The sequence below is a fragment of the Triturus cristatus genome, chromosome 7 (genome assembly GCF_964204655.1).
Source record: "Triturus cristatus chromosome 7, aTriCri1.1, whole genome shotgun sequence".
Classification (NCBI taxonomy): domain Eukaryota; kingdom Metazoa; phylum Chordata; class Amphibia; order Caudata; family Salamandridae; genus Triturus; species Triturus cristatus.
Genome location: NC_140590.1, coordinates 1,253,253,087 through 1,253,275,273, shown reverse-complemented (window position 1 = coordinate 1,253,275,273; position 22,187 = coordinate 1,253,253,087). Strand labels below are relative to the sequence as shown.

The 22,187-nt window shown below is 44.3% G+C and overlaps 1 protein-coding gene across 1 annotated transcript in view; it reads right to left on the bottom strand.

Annotated features, from left to right (window-relative positions):
• The window catches only part of LOC146811738 (syntaxin-1B), a 350,949-nt gene that overhangs the window by 158,432 nt on the left and 170,330 nt on the right, over positions 1 to 22,187 (bottom strand). The window contains exon 3 of the mRNA XM_085618730.1: positions 13,946 to 14,045. Within this exon, the coding sequence (XP_085474856.1) occupies positions 13,946 to 14,045 (100 nt within the window). The remainder of the gene's footprint in view (positions 1 to 13,945; positions 14,046 to 22,187) is intronic.

Sequence of the window (22,187 nt, the reverse complement as noted above, 5' to 3'; positions counted from 1 at the left end):
ATTACAATATGCCCAGAAATATAATACTAAATTGTAGATCTATTACAGTTGGCTAATGGGTACATGTTAAGAAACCTAGTAAGGTTCCTAAAAGGGAGAGGCAATTTTATGAACCTATGGGAGTAATTGAAGTTTTGAAGAATGCAGTAGGCCTAAGTGATGGGAGAGTGTGGTTCATCATCTTCAGGACTAGCACAGTCATCTGAGGGGTAATGTGATTATTTAGATATTTTTGGTCAATTTTGCACTCATGATGCTGCATTTATGAATAATAATGGTAATAAGGATGTTGTCTTCTCCAATGTATCAACTTCCGATTATGCGCGGGAAAGGGGTGTGGATACTGGTGATTGTGGTAGGGAAGGGGGAAATGTGTTATTCGTGTTTAGTTATGGATCCTGGCTTAAATCATTATGGTGTTCCATTAGTTACATTATAGAACTCCAGACAACAGTAGTTTGGGCGAGAGATGAGGAGCAGATGTGCGAGCTGCTGCTTCTTCGTTGTTACAAGAAATACTAATAATGTTATTGCAAGTTGTGTGTTGTTCCTACATGACACCATGCCACGAGATGGTACACTAACCCATAGCTGTTGTCTTTTCTCCTTCTCTTGGGGACTAGTTTAAAAAAAAAATAATAATTCTGGGCCAAATGTACAAACATTAGGACTACGGTTTTCCTAATATATGAAACTCATTGAGTTTCATTTAGGGATTCCTTGTGGGTCGCAAATCAACCTACCTCATGAATATTAATGAGGTAGGTCAAAGTTTGCATCCCATTTGGAATCACAGCCATCACAGGGATGGTTGCCTGCTGATGCCAGCAGACCACCATGTCTGTGATTGCTTTTTAATAAAGCAATCTTTTTTTTGAAAAATTGAGCCAGTTTACCTAAAAGGAAAATGGGACGTGTTTACAAAGAAAAAATATAAACCTTGAAGTTTCATTTTTTAAGAGTAGGCAGTGGTCCATGGGACCACTGCCTGCTCTAAAAAAAAAAAGATTATTTAGATTCTCAAAGGGGATGAGGTTTCTTGGGGACCTCTTCCCCTTTGTGAATGTATCACTACGAGTTTTAAACTGCTGGTAAATTATTACTATTTTGCAACAGGTATTCGGTCGCAAAACAGTAATACATACCATACCATACCAATTCGGTGTTTGGAAGGGACACCCTAAACACGCCCCTTCAAATTTCCAAATTGCAAATGCACAATGTGATATGGAAACAAGTTAGCGAATCGCATTTTGTATTTTGTACATTAGAAAAAGCATTTTCCCATTTGCAAACGGTCCGATTCTGAGATTCGGGCCGTTTGCGACAGGAAAAATACTTTGTATATCTGGCCCAGGTGCACCTGGCAAAAACATAAGAAGCATCTGGTGGACCATGCATCAAGCTGTTGTCCCAGGTTCCGCAAATACATATGACAGGCCTGCCTCCAGGTTAACTTAGGCAGGTAGTGCAGTCCGTAAATGCAGAGGATACGATCTTGCCTGATCGCTAAGTGGCTTTCTGGAAATTTCTGGTAGTGTTCGCTACCTAGATTCATTACTTTCTTGGTTTTAGGACCTGTCGTTTTCTGGTGCTGTTTCTTGTAAGGATGTGAATACTTGTTTAGGTGTAGTGGGTAAGTAGAGGGTAAGAGAAGAAGAGCAGTTCATAATTTATGCTGGAAATTGAAGATAGTGGGCACCAGCACAACTTTTTTGTGACTTTAGACTTTGATGCAGAGCGAGAGAGAGAAAAGAAGAAAAGGGAAAGAAGGAGGAAGAGAAAATAGGAAACCAGTGACAAAGGCAGAAAGCAGGGCTGAAAGAGAACAAGAGCTTGGATGAGAGGGATTAAGAAACAGAAAGTGTAGAACCCAGATCAGGGTGCCTAGTGTTCAGTACATACAGCATTAAGCAGCGGCAGGCCTATAACAAAATCTTTGGGTACTTTTTTTACAGATTAAGTACTGCATACAAGATGAACCAGCAGGGTATCTAACTCATTGAGAGGTTTATTGGTAGCGCTTGTTGTTTATGATAGGAATGATGCATGGGCCTTGGGATTGTCCTAGTACAGGCAGACTTACACAGGAGCTGGCAGACTAGTGATCTGCAAAGCTCCAGAGAACTAGTGGTTCCAGCAGCAGGTAAGACGACCGGTAGGATGAAGTTGGCAAAGGAGAACGGCACGGTTTAGGAATTGACCAATGACCAGACAGGTGAAGGAATGAATTTAAAAGGAGATGCCAAGCCCAGGAGGGCCAGTGGGCTCAGCGAGTGGTGAATCTAGAGAATGAGGAGAGGATATCTCATGTATTAAGTTGCTCTTTAGGGTAGTGTTGTAACGGGACTGTGGTGGTGAACGTCCCCCGAACCCTCTCGACGTCGGTGGCGACCGACCCAACATGGCCGCCATCAGTCCTCCCGGAAGTAGAGGTGACGGACTAGTTGTTCCCCCGGAAGAGGCGGGTGTTTCTGCCTCAAAAGACTGGACGGAAGCTGCGAGAGGCTGTCCACCGGCGAGACCGAGCAACGAGGAAGAAGAGTGGAGAGCGAGCGAGAAGGAAGAAGAGTGGAGAGCGAGCGAGAAGGAAGAAGAGTGGAGAGCGAGCCAGAAGGAAGAAGAGTGGAGAGCGAGCGAGAAGGAAGAAGAGTGGAGAGCGAGCGAGAAGGAAGAAGAGTGGAGAGCGAGCGAGAACGAGGAAGAGCGGAGAGCGAACGACGCGGAGGAGGACCAGGTCGATTACAGCTCAAGGAACACTGCGCCCGAGACCACTGATATCCTCGACAACAAGGAGACTGGGTCTCCCATCACCACGGCCCCGGGGGAGGGTGGTGGCTGCAGGCAAGTGCCAGGCGGGTATTGGGGAGTCTTTCGTGGGCTGTGGGGATGCATGAGGGGCATCCACAAACAGTCACCTGACCTTCCTGTCCCCTAGGCACTTAATCACGGGCGATAGGTCCCAGGTGACGGCCGGCACTACCCTCGGTCCCTTCCCTCCCCTTGAAAAACCCCTGCCGTGTTGTGCTGTCGTCTAAAGCCTGGTTTCTTTTCTTTTTCTGTTTCCCATACATGCCTGAGCCCCGTGAACCCGTGTGAAGAACCCGGATGCCTAAAGGAGCCCTGAGTGGGAGGAACCCGCAAAACACGCCCAGAACCCTCCTTTCTACTCTGTCTGTTGACTACATAGAGGTTCTGGACTTAATAAACGGAAATACGAACCAGAAAACTGTGTGTATAGTCTGTGAACTACAGGGAGGGGACACCCAGCCTAAGGGGAGTACCACAGGGACATAGCTAGATACAGCATAGTTTTTATGTAAGTGCAGGTCAGTCACATTAAGGCTGGCGCCTCCATTCCATACAAGTGCCTGCTGTTGAGTGTGTTGTCTCAATCAAGACCTGAGACTATTAGAGCAGTGCTTCCCAAAGCGTTTTAGTGACACAACCCAATTTTTAGAATTGCAAACTTTCTCTGTCCACTTAGCTTTAATGGACATGGGGTGGAAGATTTTTTTAATGTAACTAAAGCATTGTGTTGTAGCGCAAAGTAATTTACAGACAGCACATTCCCCATTAAAATGACCACTAAATTTGCACAGGCAGTTTTATGAGTAAAACTAAATTGCACACAAAGAATAATGTGTGGAAATCAGGTTTCAGTGCATAGTTATCATTTGTGTATCACCAAGTAAACTGTTTTGATTTCTTTTGATCCTATTAAAATCAGTGTTACCATCACACTTCAGGATTATTTAAAAAAATTCTAAATGTTTGCTTATCTAACTGCTGAATGTGTACAGTGTATTTGCAGGTTGTATTTTCATTTTGTTGTTACAAAAAATTACGTCCTTCAGCTTTTCCTATCACACATTACCTATGACTGCAAACTGAGAGAAGTTTGTAAACACCAATCCCCATTTTAAAAACCATAAGCGGCAATTTGTCAGAAGATATAGCCTGCCATTTTCCCTCTGTCTCAGACGCACAAATGTGAAAGATAAATACAGAACTTAAAGGCATCTTTATTTATTGCTTGACCTTTCCCAACCCACCACAGATCGGCTTGTGACTCACCAGTGGTCCCAACCTACAGTTGGGGAAACACTGCATTACAGCATTTAGTTGAGTAGTGGTAAGCACTTTGGTCAAATATATATTATACCCAGGGCTGAACTGAGAGCCATTAGTAGCTCCATCAAATAAATACAAAAATACACCCAAAGTGCATCACGCAAGTGGACGTACTGAACAAGTCTAACCTTCTTCAGTGGGTTGGGGCAGTTTCTATCCCCAAAGAAAATTGAATGAGGAAAAGGGTCTTAATGGTGCAGAGCACAGTAACGTATTTTTGAAGCACTTTGGGCAAAAAGACATAGGACTTCCAGGCTGTTTTAAAACCAAGCTAATGAAATATTGTGATACTTCCAGGTCTGTCACAGAATAGGTACAATGTTTCTCCAATAAATCACGACTTTATGCATGCCCTTATAAAGAGATTGTGTGTTAGATAAAATAAATGGGTACTTGGGAAATGAAAGGCCTATGTTATTAAATGTGCCCACTATGTAAACACCCCTACAGAATCATAGGCTTAGGGATATATCACTAGTTTTATGTTCTGTGCCAGGAGACATATCCCACACATACATCACGGTGAATAAGCCCATCTCTGTCCCTAAGGAATTTTTATGTCTCTTACCCTAACTATACATAATTAATTAACGCTATTGGAACATTTAAATTGTACTTAATAATGTTGCTTCATCTTCCTCCATTTGAAATGGCTATAGACCTGTGTCAGAAGACAATGCTAAATACCTGGACGAGATAACACATTTTATTACCAGGGCCACTGGAATTATGCGGCTGGAGAGCAGCAAATTATGCGGCAGGGCTAACTAAATTATGCTGCAAGAAAAGGCAAATGATGCGATATAGTGCGGCACATTTTTTTATACTATTACTTCATGATTGTGTAATTTTTACACAGAGTAATACTGTCTAGGAAAAAATGTCACCCCTTAGTACCAGTTTAACAACCAAATACAGAAAAAAGCAACCAGAAGATGACCAGTTAAACTTTGCAAAGGACCTTCCACTACACGAGAACCCACATTGCCACATTTGTAGTAACTTTTGAACCTTTTGAGCTAGAAACAAACATTTTTTTGTTAAAATCTGTCGATTATGCAGCAAATTATGGATTATGTTGCAAATGCGTCCAATCCAAAATTATGCAAAAAAAGCTGCAGAATTGCATAATTCCAGTGGCCCTAGATATTGCATGTACACTTCAATGTTTGCTCACTGTTAGACCTGGCATCCTTAGCTTTGTTTCCGCTGTCTTTTTGCCTTTACCGTCTGTGTTTTTGACTGTATGCTGGACTTCGTTTTTGCTAGTTTTTTAACTCTGGGCACTTTAGAACTGCTGATCAGTGCTAAAGTTCAAGTGCTCCCTGTGTAAATTGTGATTATGATTGGTTAACCCTGATTGGCATCTATGATTTACTAGTAAGTCCCTAGTAAAGTTCACTGCATGTGCCCAGGGCCTGTAAATCAAATGCTACTTGTGGGCCTTCAGCACTAATTGTGCCACCCACATGAGTAGCTCTGTAGCATGTCTCAGGCCTGCCACTGCAGTGTTTGCAGGTGCGGTTTTAAACTGCCATGTCAACCTGGCAAGAGCACTCACTTGCCAGGCCCAAACCTTCCCTTTTATAACATATCAGGCCCGGCTAATGTAGGCCCAAGGTAGCCCCATGGGCCGGGTACAGTGTATGTGAAAAGTAGGGTATGTACTGGTGTGCTTTACATGTCCTGATAGTGAAATACTGCCAATTTCGTTTTTCACTATTGCAAGGACTATCTCTCCCATAGGTTATCATTGGAGCTCCCTTGTAACATCTTACAATTGTAACTTTCAATTGGGAAGAGATAGAGATTTGGAGTTTGTGCTCCCTGAGCTCAGGATTTAAAAATACATCTTTTAGTGAAGGTGACTTTTAAATTGTGTGTTTGAAAATACCACTTTTAGAAAGTGGGCATTTTCTTGCTTTACCCTCCTGTGCCTCTACCTGCCTGTGAAATCAATGTTTGATTTAGACTGACAGTTGGACTATTTGTGCATTCACTCTAGACAGTCACACAAGGAGAACTGAGGTGTGCCCTCTATATACTGATTGCCCGTCACTAGGCTGATGAGCCTTCCTGAGCTAGAGTGGTGGGAGGAGTTGTCACTGACACCTGAAAAGGGCTGTGTCTGTCCTCTCACAATGCTGTCTCCACCTCCCTGTAATATGTCTGGAGCCAGGACAGGGCAATGCAGGACTTGTGCACTACAAAGACTATCCTTTGAAGTATGCCTACTTCAAAGGCCAAAACAGGTATATGTATTGGACCAATAGCGCCACATTGTTAAAACACGTCTGAACTGAAGACTCTGCCAAGAAGAAGAGCTGTCAGAAGGAGTACTGCCCCTTTGCTGTGTTGCTTTACAGGGTTTGCCTGCAATTGCTGCTTCTGCCTGTGAGCAGTAAAAGAACTGAACTCCTGCTTTTAAAGTTTTTTTAAGGACTTGTGTGTGCTTTCCTCCTGTTGGAAGTCTCAGAGCCATCAAAGGCTTTATCTACACCACCTGAACTCCACTCCTGGTAATTCTGGCCTGCCAAGTGGTGCCATTTCCTGTTCTGGGCGCTTGGAGGTGTCTTCTGAGCTGTAACCTGCAAGAAAAGCATCTCCGATGCCGTCCCTGGCACTGCCGGCTGCACCGATGCATGGTCACAGCTTGCACCGACGCCCACAACACCTCACTGCTGCACTTCACTGCAAGGTCCTCAAAGCCTCTTCAATTCCAAGGTACTGTTTGAGGGTCTGTCCCAATGCAGTAGCCAGCCCTCGACTCCATTTTGGTCAGACTGAACTGTTGGGTTTGTTGGTCACGATGCCACGATAGCCCTGGCTGGCGCTATTGACTACAAGGCACTGTCATTTTTTTTTTAGATATTCTTTGAAAATTCATATCTTGATTTGTGTATGTTGGGTTTTTGTCGTCTTGGTCTTGTTTCTGTAACGTCCTGGCTTTCTCGGGGTTGGGACAAACAGACGACGGACCAGAGAAATGGAGATTTAAGGATGATTTAATAAACAGATAAACAACTACAGACAGCAAAGAATACCGGTACTGGAATCACCAGTTAAAGTACGATACCCATTCACAGCTCGTCTAACCGTCCTCCGCATGCACACCAGACCCGGTATGCTCCAACGGAGGGCACAGTGCTAAGCAGTGGCCAACAATGCCACTCGACCGCTGTGTAGGGTAGTTCCAAGGTTGTGGAATCTACTGGGGGGCACGTGGGAGTCACCCGGCCGGGCTCTCTACCTCCTGGGAAGAGCCGCTCTACCAGTATCCCCCAGAGTACTGCCACAACACAAAGACGCTGGGAACACCTCCTAGTGTGCGTCTCTTGTATCCGGGTTTAAGTGATGATACCCAAGGTGGCGCAGAGAATGGATGGGAGCAGCCGCTCTACCTATCCCAGTTCTCCTACGAGTGTCGATGGCTAAGACGCGGAAACACCTCCTGGATAACGTCTTAGCTATAAGCGTGTGTTTACCCAAGGAACGAGGGTTGGGAGCTTCGGCTCGCACCAACCTCGTTTTCTCCAAATTGTCAGGCCGTTGGGAGCTTCGGCTCTACCAACGGGACTTGTGCCCAATGACGTTGAATACGGCTATCAGAACGGGACAGGACACGGGCAGGAAGCACACGCCAGCACCTCTCCTCCGCTCCTTAGAATGTTCCTTCCGCCGCTCAACTCACCAACGGGTCCGTGTACCTCAACCAGGTACTCCTGCAAAGATCAGAATATCCGACGCCGAGTCCCAGTGATCTTCTCCTTAAGTAGTACTCTCGGCGTTGTATAACCATGACTCTTGAGTTGCATAACATGAAAGCTAGGCGTTACCCTTGGTGTGATGTAACCAGAACTCTTGAGTTGCATAACATGAAAACTAGGCGTTCCCCTTGGTGTTATGCAACCAGAACTCTTGAGTTGCATAACATGAAAACTAGGCGTTACCCTTGGTGTTATGTAACCAGAACTCTTGAGTTGCATAAGGCAATTGTTGCCGGAGGGCATTCTGGGAGTTGTAGTCCGCTCTCCTCCAAGCGCACCAGGTTCACGGAAGTGGCATCGTGGGAGGGAATCCATGTGCGGGAGGGGATTCCTGACAGTTTCATACAGATGAGTATTGGTAATTTTTCTGAACAGGGTGTGGTGCCCTTTTGGAGTGTTTTCACTGTGTTACTGTGTGTTTATGTACAAATGCTTTACACATTGCCTCTGGGATAAGCCTGACTGCTCGTGCTAAGTTACCAAGGGGGTGAGCAAGGGTCATCATGGGTGTGCAACTTCTTTACCCTGACTACAATAAGGGTCCCAACTTGGACAGGGTGCAAGCCACTGCCAATTATAGATCCCCAGCTCTAACACTCACATTAAACACTCCCTATCTGTTCACTGTTGGTAGTTTCTCATGTTACACATTGAATTTAATTTAATTAATTGAAAAATGTCCGGCTATGCTTGTATTGTATGCCCCTTTTTCAAGAGTTGGTGAGTTCCCATCTCTCCTTTATGGAGAACTCAAGCATCTCATCTATGTGGAAGCTAGATCACTAGGATACACAAGTTATCTGCCCTCTTGGTTCAGTGTTCAGTGTAGACTATCCAAAACATCCCTCACAGAGGCCATTAAATCGTGAGATAGAACTTTGATCCAAGCAGCGGGAACCACCTTTAAAAAAACTATTAACACTGCCAAAAGAGAGTCGAATCAGGCAAAGTGGGAAACCATACTCGGCGCTACCAAGCACAATGATCATAAGATTTTTTGGAACATAGTTACAACTGGGAATTCTGAGGGTATTGTTAGCATGGAACATAAAACCACAGCAGACATGTGGAATGATCACGACTAGGCCCTATATGGGGACCTTGTTGCCTCCACTGTAAATGATAGGTCAGATTTGGAGTCTGTCCATGCTCTAACTGAACACCCAGAATGTACACTTGATGAATGCTATAGGGCTAGAAAAAGACTGTCCCACATAGAGCACATGGCATTGATAGAATGCCTGGATACTTGAGCCAGAGGTTTGGGACCCATATCTAATGACAATTATTGACACTATTATGGGTGGTATGCAATGGCGAATCATCCACTAAGACGCAGGAGAATCATTCCTCTACTCTCTGAGCAGTGCAACAAGGAAATATAAAATTATAATAACACATTGTTATTATCATTTTATTTTTCTGCACGGAGCCAGGTTGGGGAGGTGTGGGCGCTGGACTGGCTCACAGGAGGAGGAGTGGTATGGGCACTAATAAGTGCGCAAGATGGTTTGTCCGGCCGTCTTTGGCCGGCCAAACAGTCAAGCGCACATAGCATTTCTCCACCTGGCTGTGTTGCACAGCTAGGTGTAGAACTGTCCCAAGGCTCCCAGGCACTGCCTGAGCAGCCAAACAGGCAGCTCAGGCCAATCACAATGCTGTTGTCATGCTTGTGACAGCAGCGTTTTGATTGGCTTAGGGGAGACTGGGAGCTTCCTGCTTCCGGAGTCAGGAGGAACAGAAGAGGACAGAGGAGAGGCAGTGGCCGTAACCAGGTGTGTGATTTTATTCTCCAACCCCCCACCTTCCCGCCATCCCCACTCCTTAGCAACCGCCACTGGTGGTATACCCATCCCACATTCATGGGCAGGGGTGTAAATTATTCCGATTTATAAAAAAGGATCTCCCCTGCTCCCTACTAACTACAGACCCATTAGCCTGATCGACAGCATGCAGAAAGTATTCTCTAGAGTCATACTAGAAAGGCTCCAGGAATGGATGGAGGATAATAAGATCTTAAGTCCTCTGCAGCCCGGATTTAGGCAATGTCCTTCCACCATAGATCAAGTCATTAGACTGCAGCTTCTTTATTGGAAAGCTGTAGTTCTTGAGGGAGGCAGGTTTTGTTTGAATTTTGTAGATCTCAGGTCTGTCTTTGATTTAATCCCAAGGAAATCATTACGGTGCATCTTAATTGATATGGGGGTTCCATCATACTTGTGTCACATTATACAAAGGTTGCACAAACAGAACTACACACAGGTGCACTGCGGTAAAATGGGGAAGCATCCAAACTGTTCCCAGTAAACTGGGGTGTCAGACAAGGCTGTGTATCTGGGCCAACATTATTTACTTTACACACCAATGGCGTTATCGAGTTTCTGAACACCTCTGACAATGATGCCCCAAGGTTAGCATCCAAGAGGGTGCCTGCGTTGATGCTTATGGTTGATACCCTTCTTTTTCCAAGACATCAATGGGTATCCAGAGGGTGCTTGATAATTGTAACATATTTTGTAAGCAAAGGGGACTAGAAATAAACATTTGTAAAACAAAATGTATGGTTTCAAACCCATTTCAAACTTCACATCCAAACCTGAGATTTAATGGGATTCCGCTAGAGAGGGTTTCAACCTTTGATTATCTGGGGATTACGCTCGGTGAGCATATGAACTGGTCAGCCCACATTGCCAAGCAAAGACTTAAATTGGCTCAACATACTGGTGAGCTTTCAAAGGTCTATAGAGGGGCTTTTTTCAAGCTGATTTCCCCAACTATACAGATCTATAAGAACTAAGCGCTGGTGTTGTCAATGTACGGGGCTGAGATTTGGGGCCATTACTCTGACAGAGAACCACTTTCTGAGGCATTTGCTGAATCTTACAGCCAGTACACCATTAGTGCCTCTTAGGTTTGATCTGGGGGTTAGGCCTATTTCAGAGAGGATATCCCTAAGGCCCCTCCTTTATTGGAGAAAAGTATGGGCACCCCTTGAATTGACGTGATACAGACAAGCCTCGGGGGAGATTCTAGGCTTGCGGGGGGGGGGGGGAGATTTCCTTGGCTTAATCAAGTAAGGGCATCTCCAAGAAGCATTGTTAGAGATAGGTTGTGGGACGATCCTGCCAAGGCCTGTACTCTAATCTCCAAAGTGGAACTAGTAAAGAGCTATACTAACACTAAATTGACAACCCTCCTAGTGAATTAATCACTGGGAGTCTTGACGCCTAGATTTATAGCTCAGAAGGACACATACAAATTGGAAGGTTTTTGGACAAAACCGAACCAGCACTGCCACGGAAGCTTTATGTACAGTTTCGGTATGAGTCCCTTCCTCTGCGTGCATTCACCAACCATTGGATTGCTAACGCTTCCGAGGAGGAGCAGAAATGTCTTTACTGTGGCATTGCTGATGAAACGGAGGTTCATGTACTTTTTCTGTCTGGCTTACAGGAGAGCAAGGTCCAAATGGCTAGTTGGGACATTCAGGAATCTTGTGACAATGCACCATGTTGAGGCCCTTAGAATTCTGAAATCAGATACTCAACAACCTATTGTATTTTCAGTTTCTAAGTACCTCTTTGCAATTTGTTACATAAGAAATAGGCCTCTTTAACAGAAGCCATCTTGTTTAAACTGACATTGTAAAGGAGTTGATGAGTTTATCTGAAAGTATATAAGGTCTAGTTATCTTTTTGATATCCTATCCATAATTGGCTTTAGTCTGTCTTTTTAACTCTTAAATGAATTTTATGAATTATTATCGTCATTGTTGTGTGATGCTAGGCCAGCCAGCTGTTTAGCCTATGGTTGCATTTATGAAATGTTTACTTCTCTGAGGTGTATGGCCATGAATCCTAGTTGTTTATCATATGTTGGGAGGAGGCTTTACGAACTGTTCTTTAGTTAACGGAAAAAATGTATCTTACTGCCTTATTTAGTATTAAGTGTATTGTATGCTTCTACCAAGTAAGATCTAGTATTAAATATAGACGTAACCCATGAGTGACAACATTTTACGATATGCTTTGTACTAATGTATAGCTAATGCACATGTTTCTTTAAGATATTTCAGTTGAAGAACATAACCAGGGATTAATGTTTTACATTTAGTTTTTAGTATACATTGCTCTTCACTGGTCATGTGTTAATGAAGAATCTTTCAAGCTTTTAAACATCTGGAAATGTGATTGCCCACTGAATATGAAACTTAAAAAAACCTTCATATAAGAATATTGTGGACAAAATATCAAAGACAGAACAGTTGAAAGGTAAGTGCATATAGAGAAGGTATAGGTTTACTATTCCTAACTCCACATCTACATACCTTATATGGTATGGATATCTTCAAGGTAGGTAGATGCGGAGTTAGGTATAGAAAATATATACTTGCTTACAATAGTCTGTCTTCGATATTCAGGGGGCACAACTGGAAGTATGATGACCAACAGGCTAGCTTACCAGGGTTGGTGCTTACATATTCCAGAATGTGTCTCAAGAGGGCAGCCCGTAAAGTGTGATGCTGCTCATGTGGCAGGAGGCAAATCACTGAGACATTGACCTGCTCAGGGTGCCAAGGCTGCTCTTCAGACTGCTAGGACTGTTGCACTTATTAAACAGGCTAATGCATCACACATTTGTGTTATCTACCTGGTATTGGGTACTGAAGTGATGCCAGTCTTTGCAATGTCCTAGCTTGAAAAGCAAACCTTGCCAAACCATTTTCTACATTGCCCACTTGTTCTTCAACCTGTGAAAAACAAGGTGTGTGTGGTGGGTGCTGTCTTGAGTCAGGTGTGGCAGGATCCACTCAGTGTGGTGCTTGCACTGGCAAAGGATTGTTCCAACAGTATACTTTCATGACTACTTTAACGCATCCCATGCAACCCAGAAAGAAGACAGAGGTTGCAGACCTGTAGGTAATGTCAGCATGTCTGAATGGTCAAGCCATTCCTGAATAAGGTCAGTTTACTGGGTTATGATGAAGGCTACCTGTTTAAAAAAGAATTGGCAAGGTCAATATGTCTGACTTGAAGCCCTGCTGGCTTTGTCAAAGCTACTCTGGGCACTAAGGACCTGATTCACACACAAAGGTGAGGGTGTAGTTACACTTATGAGTAAGCTGACCACTTTTTGGCTTTTCACAAAATCCAAATGTAAATGCATCTAATAAATTGTAACTCATATGTCTGCACCAAACTGGAGGGTCTGAGGGCTAGACACTTTTGAGTAATTTACACTTTTTGTCCATTCAAAAATCTGAGTGTAAATGTGCCCAAAAGCGTAACTTATACTCAGATTTTGTGAATATTCAAAAATGAGTAAAATTACTGAGAAGTGTAACATCCTCATAATTGTGTATAGACACTTAAATTTGGTGGAGACATGCATGTTACACTTTTGGAGTAAATTAACTTTTCGGATTTTGGGGATTTCAAAAAAGTAGTACAGTTACTCAAAAGTGTAAATTATTCAAACGTGTAAGTGTAGTTTGTGAATCAGGCCCATATGTTTTCAATTTTATCACTGGCATGGATTTAGGAGCTGGCTGTTGTGCCAAATCTTATCAGTGACCTGGCAGCTGAATGTAAAGAGTACTGATACTGCAACACTCCTATGGAATCAATAGTAATTCATTTGTTTTGCCTTATAGTGAAACAGGGTGTCTCACAGTGAACAAACCATAACAAAGATAGCTTTTTTATACAGTGCGTGGATGAGATAATGCTCTCTATTTCTCTCTCTCTAGGATGATGAACATGGAGGAAGGAAACATGGCATCCTGCATGCTTGTCAAATATGGCGATACATTTGAAAATATTTCCATACCCAAACTCACATTCAATTTCGCATTGTGTAATTCAATGTTTTTAAGATTTGAGCATTTTTATGATAACATTAAGACAGATATACTAGATGAGGAAATGCTCAACCACAAAACCCAACACATGCCTTGATCAGACAAGCGTTTCTCCAAGGGACAAAGGAAGGGAGGGATGAGTCTCACACTCCAGAGTTTTTTCTGCACTTGGAACTCTACTCACTCTCATCTGGGTTGGGGGCAGCCAGGATGGCGCTGTGCTGTTTCTTCACGTGCTCCACATCTTCAGAGAGTTTCTCTATGCATCCGCGGATCTCCTCCACCTGCAACCAGAGGTAGAGTGTTAGGAAGCTCAGAACGACTGTGCTCAAACATGTATTCCTGGTCCATTGACTAATATCCTGACTTGACAATGCAATGCAACTACCTGTGCAAGAAGGAGAAGCAACTCTGCTCGGTCAATGTCTTCATTGCCTGCCTACCCCTTTTTTAGGGTTGGCCAATGATCTCATCAGCGCTATCATCTGTCAGGATGAGCTCACAATAATAGAGGCTGTGCTGTGCTATGAACTGTTTCCTCATTATGAGTTCCCCGCTAATCCTGATTTTGGCAGTAACAAAAGTCACTGGCCGAATCAGGGTTACAAAATCTGGACTATCTCTGCGGACCTTTGGGACTTCACTTGAAGACTCCGTCTGCTGAAAGTTGGAGGAGGCTCAGGGTGAAATATAGGGTGAAAAAGAGGAATTATCAGTGGAATTAAGCTGGGAATTATTGGTTTCCCTGGTAATTCTTAAATTCTAATGAGACCCTTAGAGTCCTACATGTAACCCCTGGCAACTACACCCTTCCCAAGTTAAATATTCCCTCGATGATGGTAGCTCCGGGGGGAGAGGATTTACCTGGGGAGATATCAGGGACCTCGTGAGGAGTCTCACAGACATCTGAGAGGTAATGCTACTCACTGCCCATGTCAAGAACTCTGGGGGCAAGTAGCTTAAGAAGAAACACAGATAATCCTGGTTTACCCTGCCCTGTGGGGTGCCACAGGGTTCTTCACTGAGCCCAACACTTTTCAACCTGTATGATACCCCCTTTAGTTCGCTGATAAGGTCCTTTGGAATCAAAACAGTGTTGTATGCCGACGACACACAGATCGTGGCGTCCTTTTCTGGAGATCCCATGGACATTGCATTAAGATTCCAAGACTGTCTGCGCAAAGTCGGACACTGGATGTCCCAAAACTGCCTCAAACTAAACACAGGGAAAACGGAGGTGCTCCTATTTGGGCGTGACACCTCTTTCTGGCAACCTAGCTGGTGGTCTCAGGAAATGGGCGAAACTCCCACTCCCGTCTCTAAGGTAAAAATCCTCTGAGTCTATTTTGATTCCAAGTTATCCTTCGAGGGGCAAGTCAATGCAATCACCTCATCATGCTTTTTCACGATCAAAACCATCAGAAAGATCCTTCCTTTTATTCCGCTAGAGCTATAGAATGCGGTGGTAACAGCGCTCATATTGTCCAGACTGGATTATTGTAGTGGGCTGTTTCTTAACATACGTGCACGCTTTCTCAATAAAATGCAGGTCCTGCAGAATGCAGCATCCCGCCTGCTGCTTGATATCCTGAAACATCAATCAGTAGCACATGCCTTACCAACCTTACATTGGCTACCAGTTAAAAGAATGATCAAATTCAAGGCCCTCTATATCGCCTTTAAGGCACTTCATGGACTCGGCCCTGACTTCTTGGCAAACAAGTTCAAGTGGTATCTTCCAGGGAGGGAGCTTCGCTCTGCAACTTTTGCAAAACTTGTAGTCCCCAGGGCTAAAATGGCATCTTGAGGGGGAGGAAAATGTTTCGTTGCAGGCACAGCCAGATTGTAGAATTCACTCCCAATTGGACTGAAGACAGAAAGCAACCTTCTGGCCTTCCGTAAAACCTTAAAAACTCTGCTGTTTAACAATTAGCTGCCCCGCCTCCTCGCATTCCCCATGCAGGCTCACACATCAGGATGAGCGCTGCGCCTAGTCCCCTCCGGGTATTAGCACGCGTTATAAATCCAAATTTCCTTTCATTTCATTTCAATGACAGACCAGTTCTGAGCAAAGGAGAGTGAAGTTGGAGCAATCAATTTAATAAAAGACTAACACAACAGACAGCACAGTACTGCATCACTATATATAGAAGGCAGTATTTACCAATCACAAGCTGCTCTTGTGGAAGATTGCATAATACACAGAGCACCCATGAAACATTTCAACACCTTAGGACACACTTTGTAAAGCTAAATCACAAACAGCGGGTTCATAATCTCAACTCCCAGCACCGCACATCACACTCTCATCAGCCAGCACCACTCACTGATCTCCAATATGGCCCTTATTACAAGTGGGTCAGAAAACCCGACACATGTGCAAAGCTCTGTGAGCCCAGAGGTAGGAATGTGTGGACTTTGTATAAAGCCTGCACCATCAGTCAAAAAAAATGCAGATCAAACCTGACATATTTTACGGGAAGGAAAAGATCAGGTAGTTATCGGTAACTGTGGATTTTAAGTACAAGGCACCAAAATCCGCTTGTTCTGCCACATTTTTTAGGGCTGAACTCATAATAGGCAATAATTACCTCACCCGAAAAATACCAATCTCTATGGTATCATAATTTATCATTGCCACCTATCACTGCGGGGCACATATAATATGTCAGGACCATAGAGTTCCCACAGTATTTCATCACCACACACATAGACAGGAACAAACATGGACGTCACCTCATATTCCATGCCATCAAAAACAACACATTCAGTCCCTGCAGTATTTCAGTACTACAACCAACTCCCCAGTATTTCAGTACACAGTCCGTTTCTCCCGCATCTCATCACCACACGGCTTTTCTAGTGCTTCAGACCACAATTACGAGGTAAGAGTTGAACTCCAGTTCCTGAAAACATGAAGAAATTGGTGTTTTAACTACTGATTCTGCATGTTATGCCTCGTCTCCAAGTTCAAAACTCAGGACAAGAGATACTTAGCATACTTGGTAAATACCTCAAATGGAGCTGATGGTATTTACTGAATGTGGGAACTACTTACCCAAGAGTAATGGTATTTACTAATGCAAGACAGAGTTTTTTGATCCCTGAACAAACCTCTGATTGTGCAGGGTTTAGAAGCTTGAGTTGTCCAGAGTTTACCTCACCTGATGAAAACTGGTTGAGATAAACGTCCGTACCCTTTGTTAAATGTTGGCATGTCAAACCTGCTGGAATTTGAAAGGGGAAAAGAGGACGGTATATACTGTGAAATGCATATTATTCCCCAATCACTCGTAATAGGAGCAATTTATCACACCAAATACATTTTGAATACTTGGGAGTCATATTTTATCGAGTGTGATAAGTAGCACCTTCACTCAGGGGCACACATAATCAGGGCCAAAATGTGGTAAATACCCTACCCTATTTGCAAATCTTGTCATCAGGGCTGTTTGCCTTCAAAGTTTATGGCCACTTCCCTCTCCCTCTCCCATTGTGGTGTTGGGGAGAGTGAAAGAATGTCCTGCCACACCCAAGCATTTTACATAATGATTGCAAAAAACACATTAGCGGTTTCGTCAATGGGGAAAGTGGGGGCTAATCTCTGCTTACTGAGGAGGAGAGAGGGTTCCAGCAGACTAACAAGCATGACCACTGTTAACGAGTGTTTCTGTTCCTTCCCAATTCCAGACCTCACACAGCTCCCTCTGTACTAAAGTATCCGACAAATCTCCCAATTATTTCAGCTCGACAGGCATATTTCCCAATGCTCCCTTAAGACAAACAGTCCTTCTGATATTTCACGGCCCACTCAGTTTCCAAGTATTTCTTCCCCAGCCCACCCGGTCCTCAGGTATATCAGCACCGCACACAGGCCCAGATTTGTTAAAGGATTTTACCCATTCTGTGTCTATGGGAAAATGTGTTCCCGCGTATGGCCTCTAGTTCCAAGAGTGTTTCTCACACGTGCAGTGCTGCACTCATCACACGGCCCCGTCAGTATTTTCGAACCATATACAGTATAGCCAGTATTCCATCTTCATACTCAGGTGGCCCAGTATTCCATCACCATGGACAACTGTCACAATATTTCAGCAGCGCAGTCAGCTGTCCCAATGTCTGAGCACCATAGACATCTGTCTCTCTAGTTCACTGCCAGTGGCAGCTGTCGCAATATTACATCGCCATAGACAGCTGCCCCAATATTTCGACACCAAAGACAGTGAGACCGCTATACTAGTCCCATCGCAGTTATTCCAATATTTGAGGACCACACACAACTGCCCTAATATTGCCACACTATTTCGGCTCGAGGCACTGTGGTCCTAAACTTTCAGCACCACAGACAGCGGCCCCAGTATTTCAGCGTCATCGCGAGCTGCCCCGATACATCAGCCCCGCATCCAGCCGTCCCGACAGTTCAGCACTATACAGCTTTCCTAATATTTCAGCACCATAGACAGCTGTCCCACTATTTCAGGCAGACACCCACCCGAATATTTTTGCTCCATGGCCAGCTTTTCCTATATTTCAGACACCTGCCCCTGTATGTCAGCACCGCCCACAGCCATCCTAATATTTCTTCAACATAGATGAAAGGCCCAATACTTCAGCAGCATGTACAGCTGTCACAATATTTCACCATCTCAGGCAGACATTTCACAACCTTATCAAATACTAAATAATTGAAGCTTCTCGGCAAACTGCCAGTGCTCTCCTTTCAGTAACGCCGTGTACCCACACTTAATGCTTTTTTATTGAAATTATTATGTTTTATTCGTTACTTTCTCATTCTTATATGAAACACTTTTTAGTGTTCATAAAAATTCTCGTTCATTTCAAATATCAACTGTCAACGGGTAACATTTCCCTACCGTCTTCGGTGAGACCTCCTGGCTATAAATCATTAATTAGACTGTCATCACTTTTATAAAATAATCCCAGGTTCAAAATAAATATAAGTACTTTTTTTAAACTTGTCAAATATTATCCCGGCGTATTTCCTTTTTTAGCCACTCAAAACATTCGCCTATTGCACTTGTGCAGATCCACATTTCAAGCATTAATGTGATCTGACATACTAACCGGTCCTTCGTTTTTCTTGTCCTTATGGGTCGGAATTTAAAAATGAAGTAATATTTCTAAGCCAGTTTTTTGTACCTTCAACAGTCTTTGTTATAAATGTCAGTACCTTACACCTGTGTTCTTTATACATGTAACACCAAGCCCGGCATCAAAGAGGAGAGGCTATTTTGAAATGTGGACAAAAGCTGACAGACACTCACATGTGCCTTTTTACTTTTCTACAATAAACATATGGAATGCAAAACTCTGAGAGTGAGCAAGAATACTCAAAGAGGTTGGGAGGAGGAAGTCATCTTCCAACAAGCAATGGAGGAGGAATTCATCTTCCAACAATCAATGTTCAAATTGTATTTTTCACTGCTTTTAGGTTGAAATTATCAGACAGTGCAAGCTGCATGGTTGCAAAAGACCTATTGTGGGCTTACTAAAGAATGCACAGGGACTTACAACTCGCCCATTGCTTGCAATTGGTTGGCATTATTGGCAGTCACATTTAATTGCTGCTTATTTAATGACTTTCCTTGTGCGTCTTGTGTTTGTTCCTCCCTGGGAGCATAGGCTTTTTATCATTCTTGTGACGTGCTGACTTGTGTTCTTCCACTGCTCACTTTTAGGGAGCTATTTTTTCTTTTTGGTTAAGCACACCATCAGAGTGCATGTGTTTTCCAGCTATCTCTCATTCGCGAGCCAAATACTCACACTTGTACTCTGTTTTTGATCTCTCCCTTGTAGCCGTGCCCTTTCTCTCTCCTATGTACCCATCTACTAGTCACACTGTGTTCTGTGTTGCTGTTTCCTCATATGCTTCTCCAAGTTCCCATGAGTAGCTGTCTCCCTCGTGTGCTCCTCCCCCCTGCCCCTGGGTCGCTCTCTCCTTCATGCCCCCCAAATCTCCACTGCTTCATCCCAACCTGCTCCCTCTCCTCTGTTGACCGCCCCCCAATCTGTGCTGTTATTTTTTCAAACAACACAGGCAAAAAAAATTGCCTTTCACTGATGTTGTTCAGCATTGGCAAAACCAGTAGGTCTCAAAGGCAAGGCATATTGGCTTTGCCAATGGTAGTTATTTTTCTGGCTGTAAGTCCTGCATCACATTAAAAAAATTTGATTCTTAAGGTTATTTTTTATTTTCTTACTTTAAAATTTTTAACATTTAAAACATTTCATTTATGGTCAGAGTTGTATTTTAAAAGCATCTGGTTGAAACCTTATTGGCATGTCAGCAACGCTTGTGAATTGGCTGAGTTCTACTCAGACATTCTTCGCGGAACCTCATGAGCCCCTGGACATTCCTTCATGTCAATCCCACAGTTTGTAGACCACTGCCTGACAAGGAGAACAGGCTTCACAAATACACACTTCTCTCAGTTACACATATAAAAGTACAGCCGTGCCAAACAGAACAAATGTAGCATGGGTAGCAGCAGCACAAGCTGACGTCACATACACATCAGGTAGCTATATTCCACCGTTAATTTCGATGCAAAATAGATATAGCATGAGTTGCAAGGGTGAAAGTGTTCGTCATACTAAAAAAATAGGGGTGCACATACAAAAACATACATACACAAGAACTCAGTGCTCCCGTCGTTTTATGGCTTACAAGTTCTCTGGTGCCACCAGGCGTACAAGCAATTCTTGGAGGTGCTATCTGGATTCATTTAAGCATTAGGCGGGCTACATTAATAAATCCTGCTAACAAAACATAGGGATTTTGCTACTGGTTGTGGGACTAAGTCTATAGTAAAGTCCAGTGGTGTACAGTCGGAGCCGGTTCTAGGATTTTTGGGGCCCTGGACAGAAAGGGAATGTGTGAGGCCCCTCTAAATTGCATAGACGTGACACATTCAGGGCTGTTTGCATCTGAATAGATGTCCCTGCTCCTGAAGCTGCAGCCCCTCCCTCTCAGTCACCTTCAAGCACCTCTTAACAGCTCATCAAGGGCTGAAGGTGTGAGGGTTGCTTATCTCCAGAGAGGGTTAATACTGCCAGGGAGCTAAACTGCAGGGCAATAGCCATCCCGCTGTGCCACTGCGTGGGTGGGGGTGGAGGCCTATTTGCCGGACACAAACTGAGGAATGTGTCTTCTTACAATTGGGAATGGGGGCCTCCCTCCCTTCAGGTTCACCTTGCTACACCATAGCAGTGAGGCCAGGGGAGAGGGGCCTCCAAAGGTGGCGCACTTGCAAGGTGGCACCTTTTATGCCGTGGTCTGAATCTGTCGCATTAGTGAAGGGCCCCAAGTTGGAGGGCAGCCTATGGGGCCCTGGGCAGCTGCTCACACAGCCCATGCCTGTGTACACTAGCGTGGCCCTGTGTACAGTGATACTGCAAGCCACATGATGCCCTGAACTCACGCACTTGGCTTGGTAGCCATTTTGTGGTGACTCACTGCATGTCACCCACACGCTGCCTACTACTGGAATCATCAGGTCTGAGTCCAGCAACTTCTCTCGATCCCCAGCACCTCTATGTGCCTCACAAGTATGACTGACATGGGCGCCGTGGGGATCTGCCCACCAAAAGCTACATTATATCTCAAATGGTCTTGCATCCCAAACTGAAAGTGCTCCCCTCTAGGACAAGGCATACTACACCTCTGGGGTTTCCCTGAAGCTGGGCTGACGGTCTCCCTCCCACTCACAACGGGCTGCCCTTTTTGTCAAAATCCCGGAGCTCTTCAATCCTCACTACTCTCTAGTTAGGCGCCATAATTGACCAGCTCTGGAAAGTTCCCTTCAACAAACACTAATCCTACTGTAAAATCACCAGCCAGCATGTGGAGTCCCCGTCAACCACACCGCTTACACCACCCTCACTGCCTAAAAAATATAAAAAGTACGTAGTTTGACGTACCTGAAAACATGCGGCATTCCCCGAACTTGGGGAAATGTGCCCCTACTGCACTCTTAGTCTTACTCACATACAAACATTCCAACGCACGCATTTGCAGCGTGACAGCAGGACATAATATGGCCACGCGCTGTTTCAGCAGATACGCAAGCTTTCCTCATTCGACACAAACAGATACGCACGTTTACTCTATGCCAGTTCAGACGCGCGCGCGCGACCGCACGCACGCATAGCACGTCATACGTAGGCAGCTCCCACAAAAGCTTCCTTCGCACGTGCTTAGCAGTCAGAACACGGCAGCACAGGTATGAGTTTCCTTCACGTCCAAAAGTGTACAGAACAGGTCGGAAAGGAACCATGATACATCCCTGGTGCCTCAGCTGCAGGTAACAGTTTGGTGGGTTGTCTATGAAGTAAGAAGTGAGGATGGCGCAGTGGGTTAAATGCTGCTGCTAGTGTCAAAGGGTAGCTCATGGACGTGGAGACCT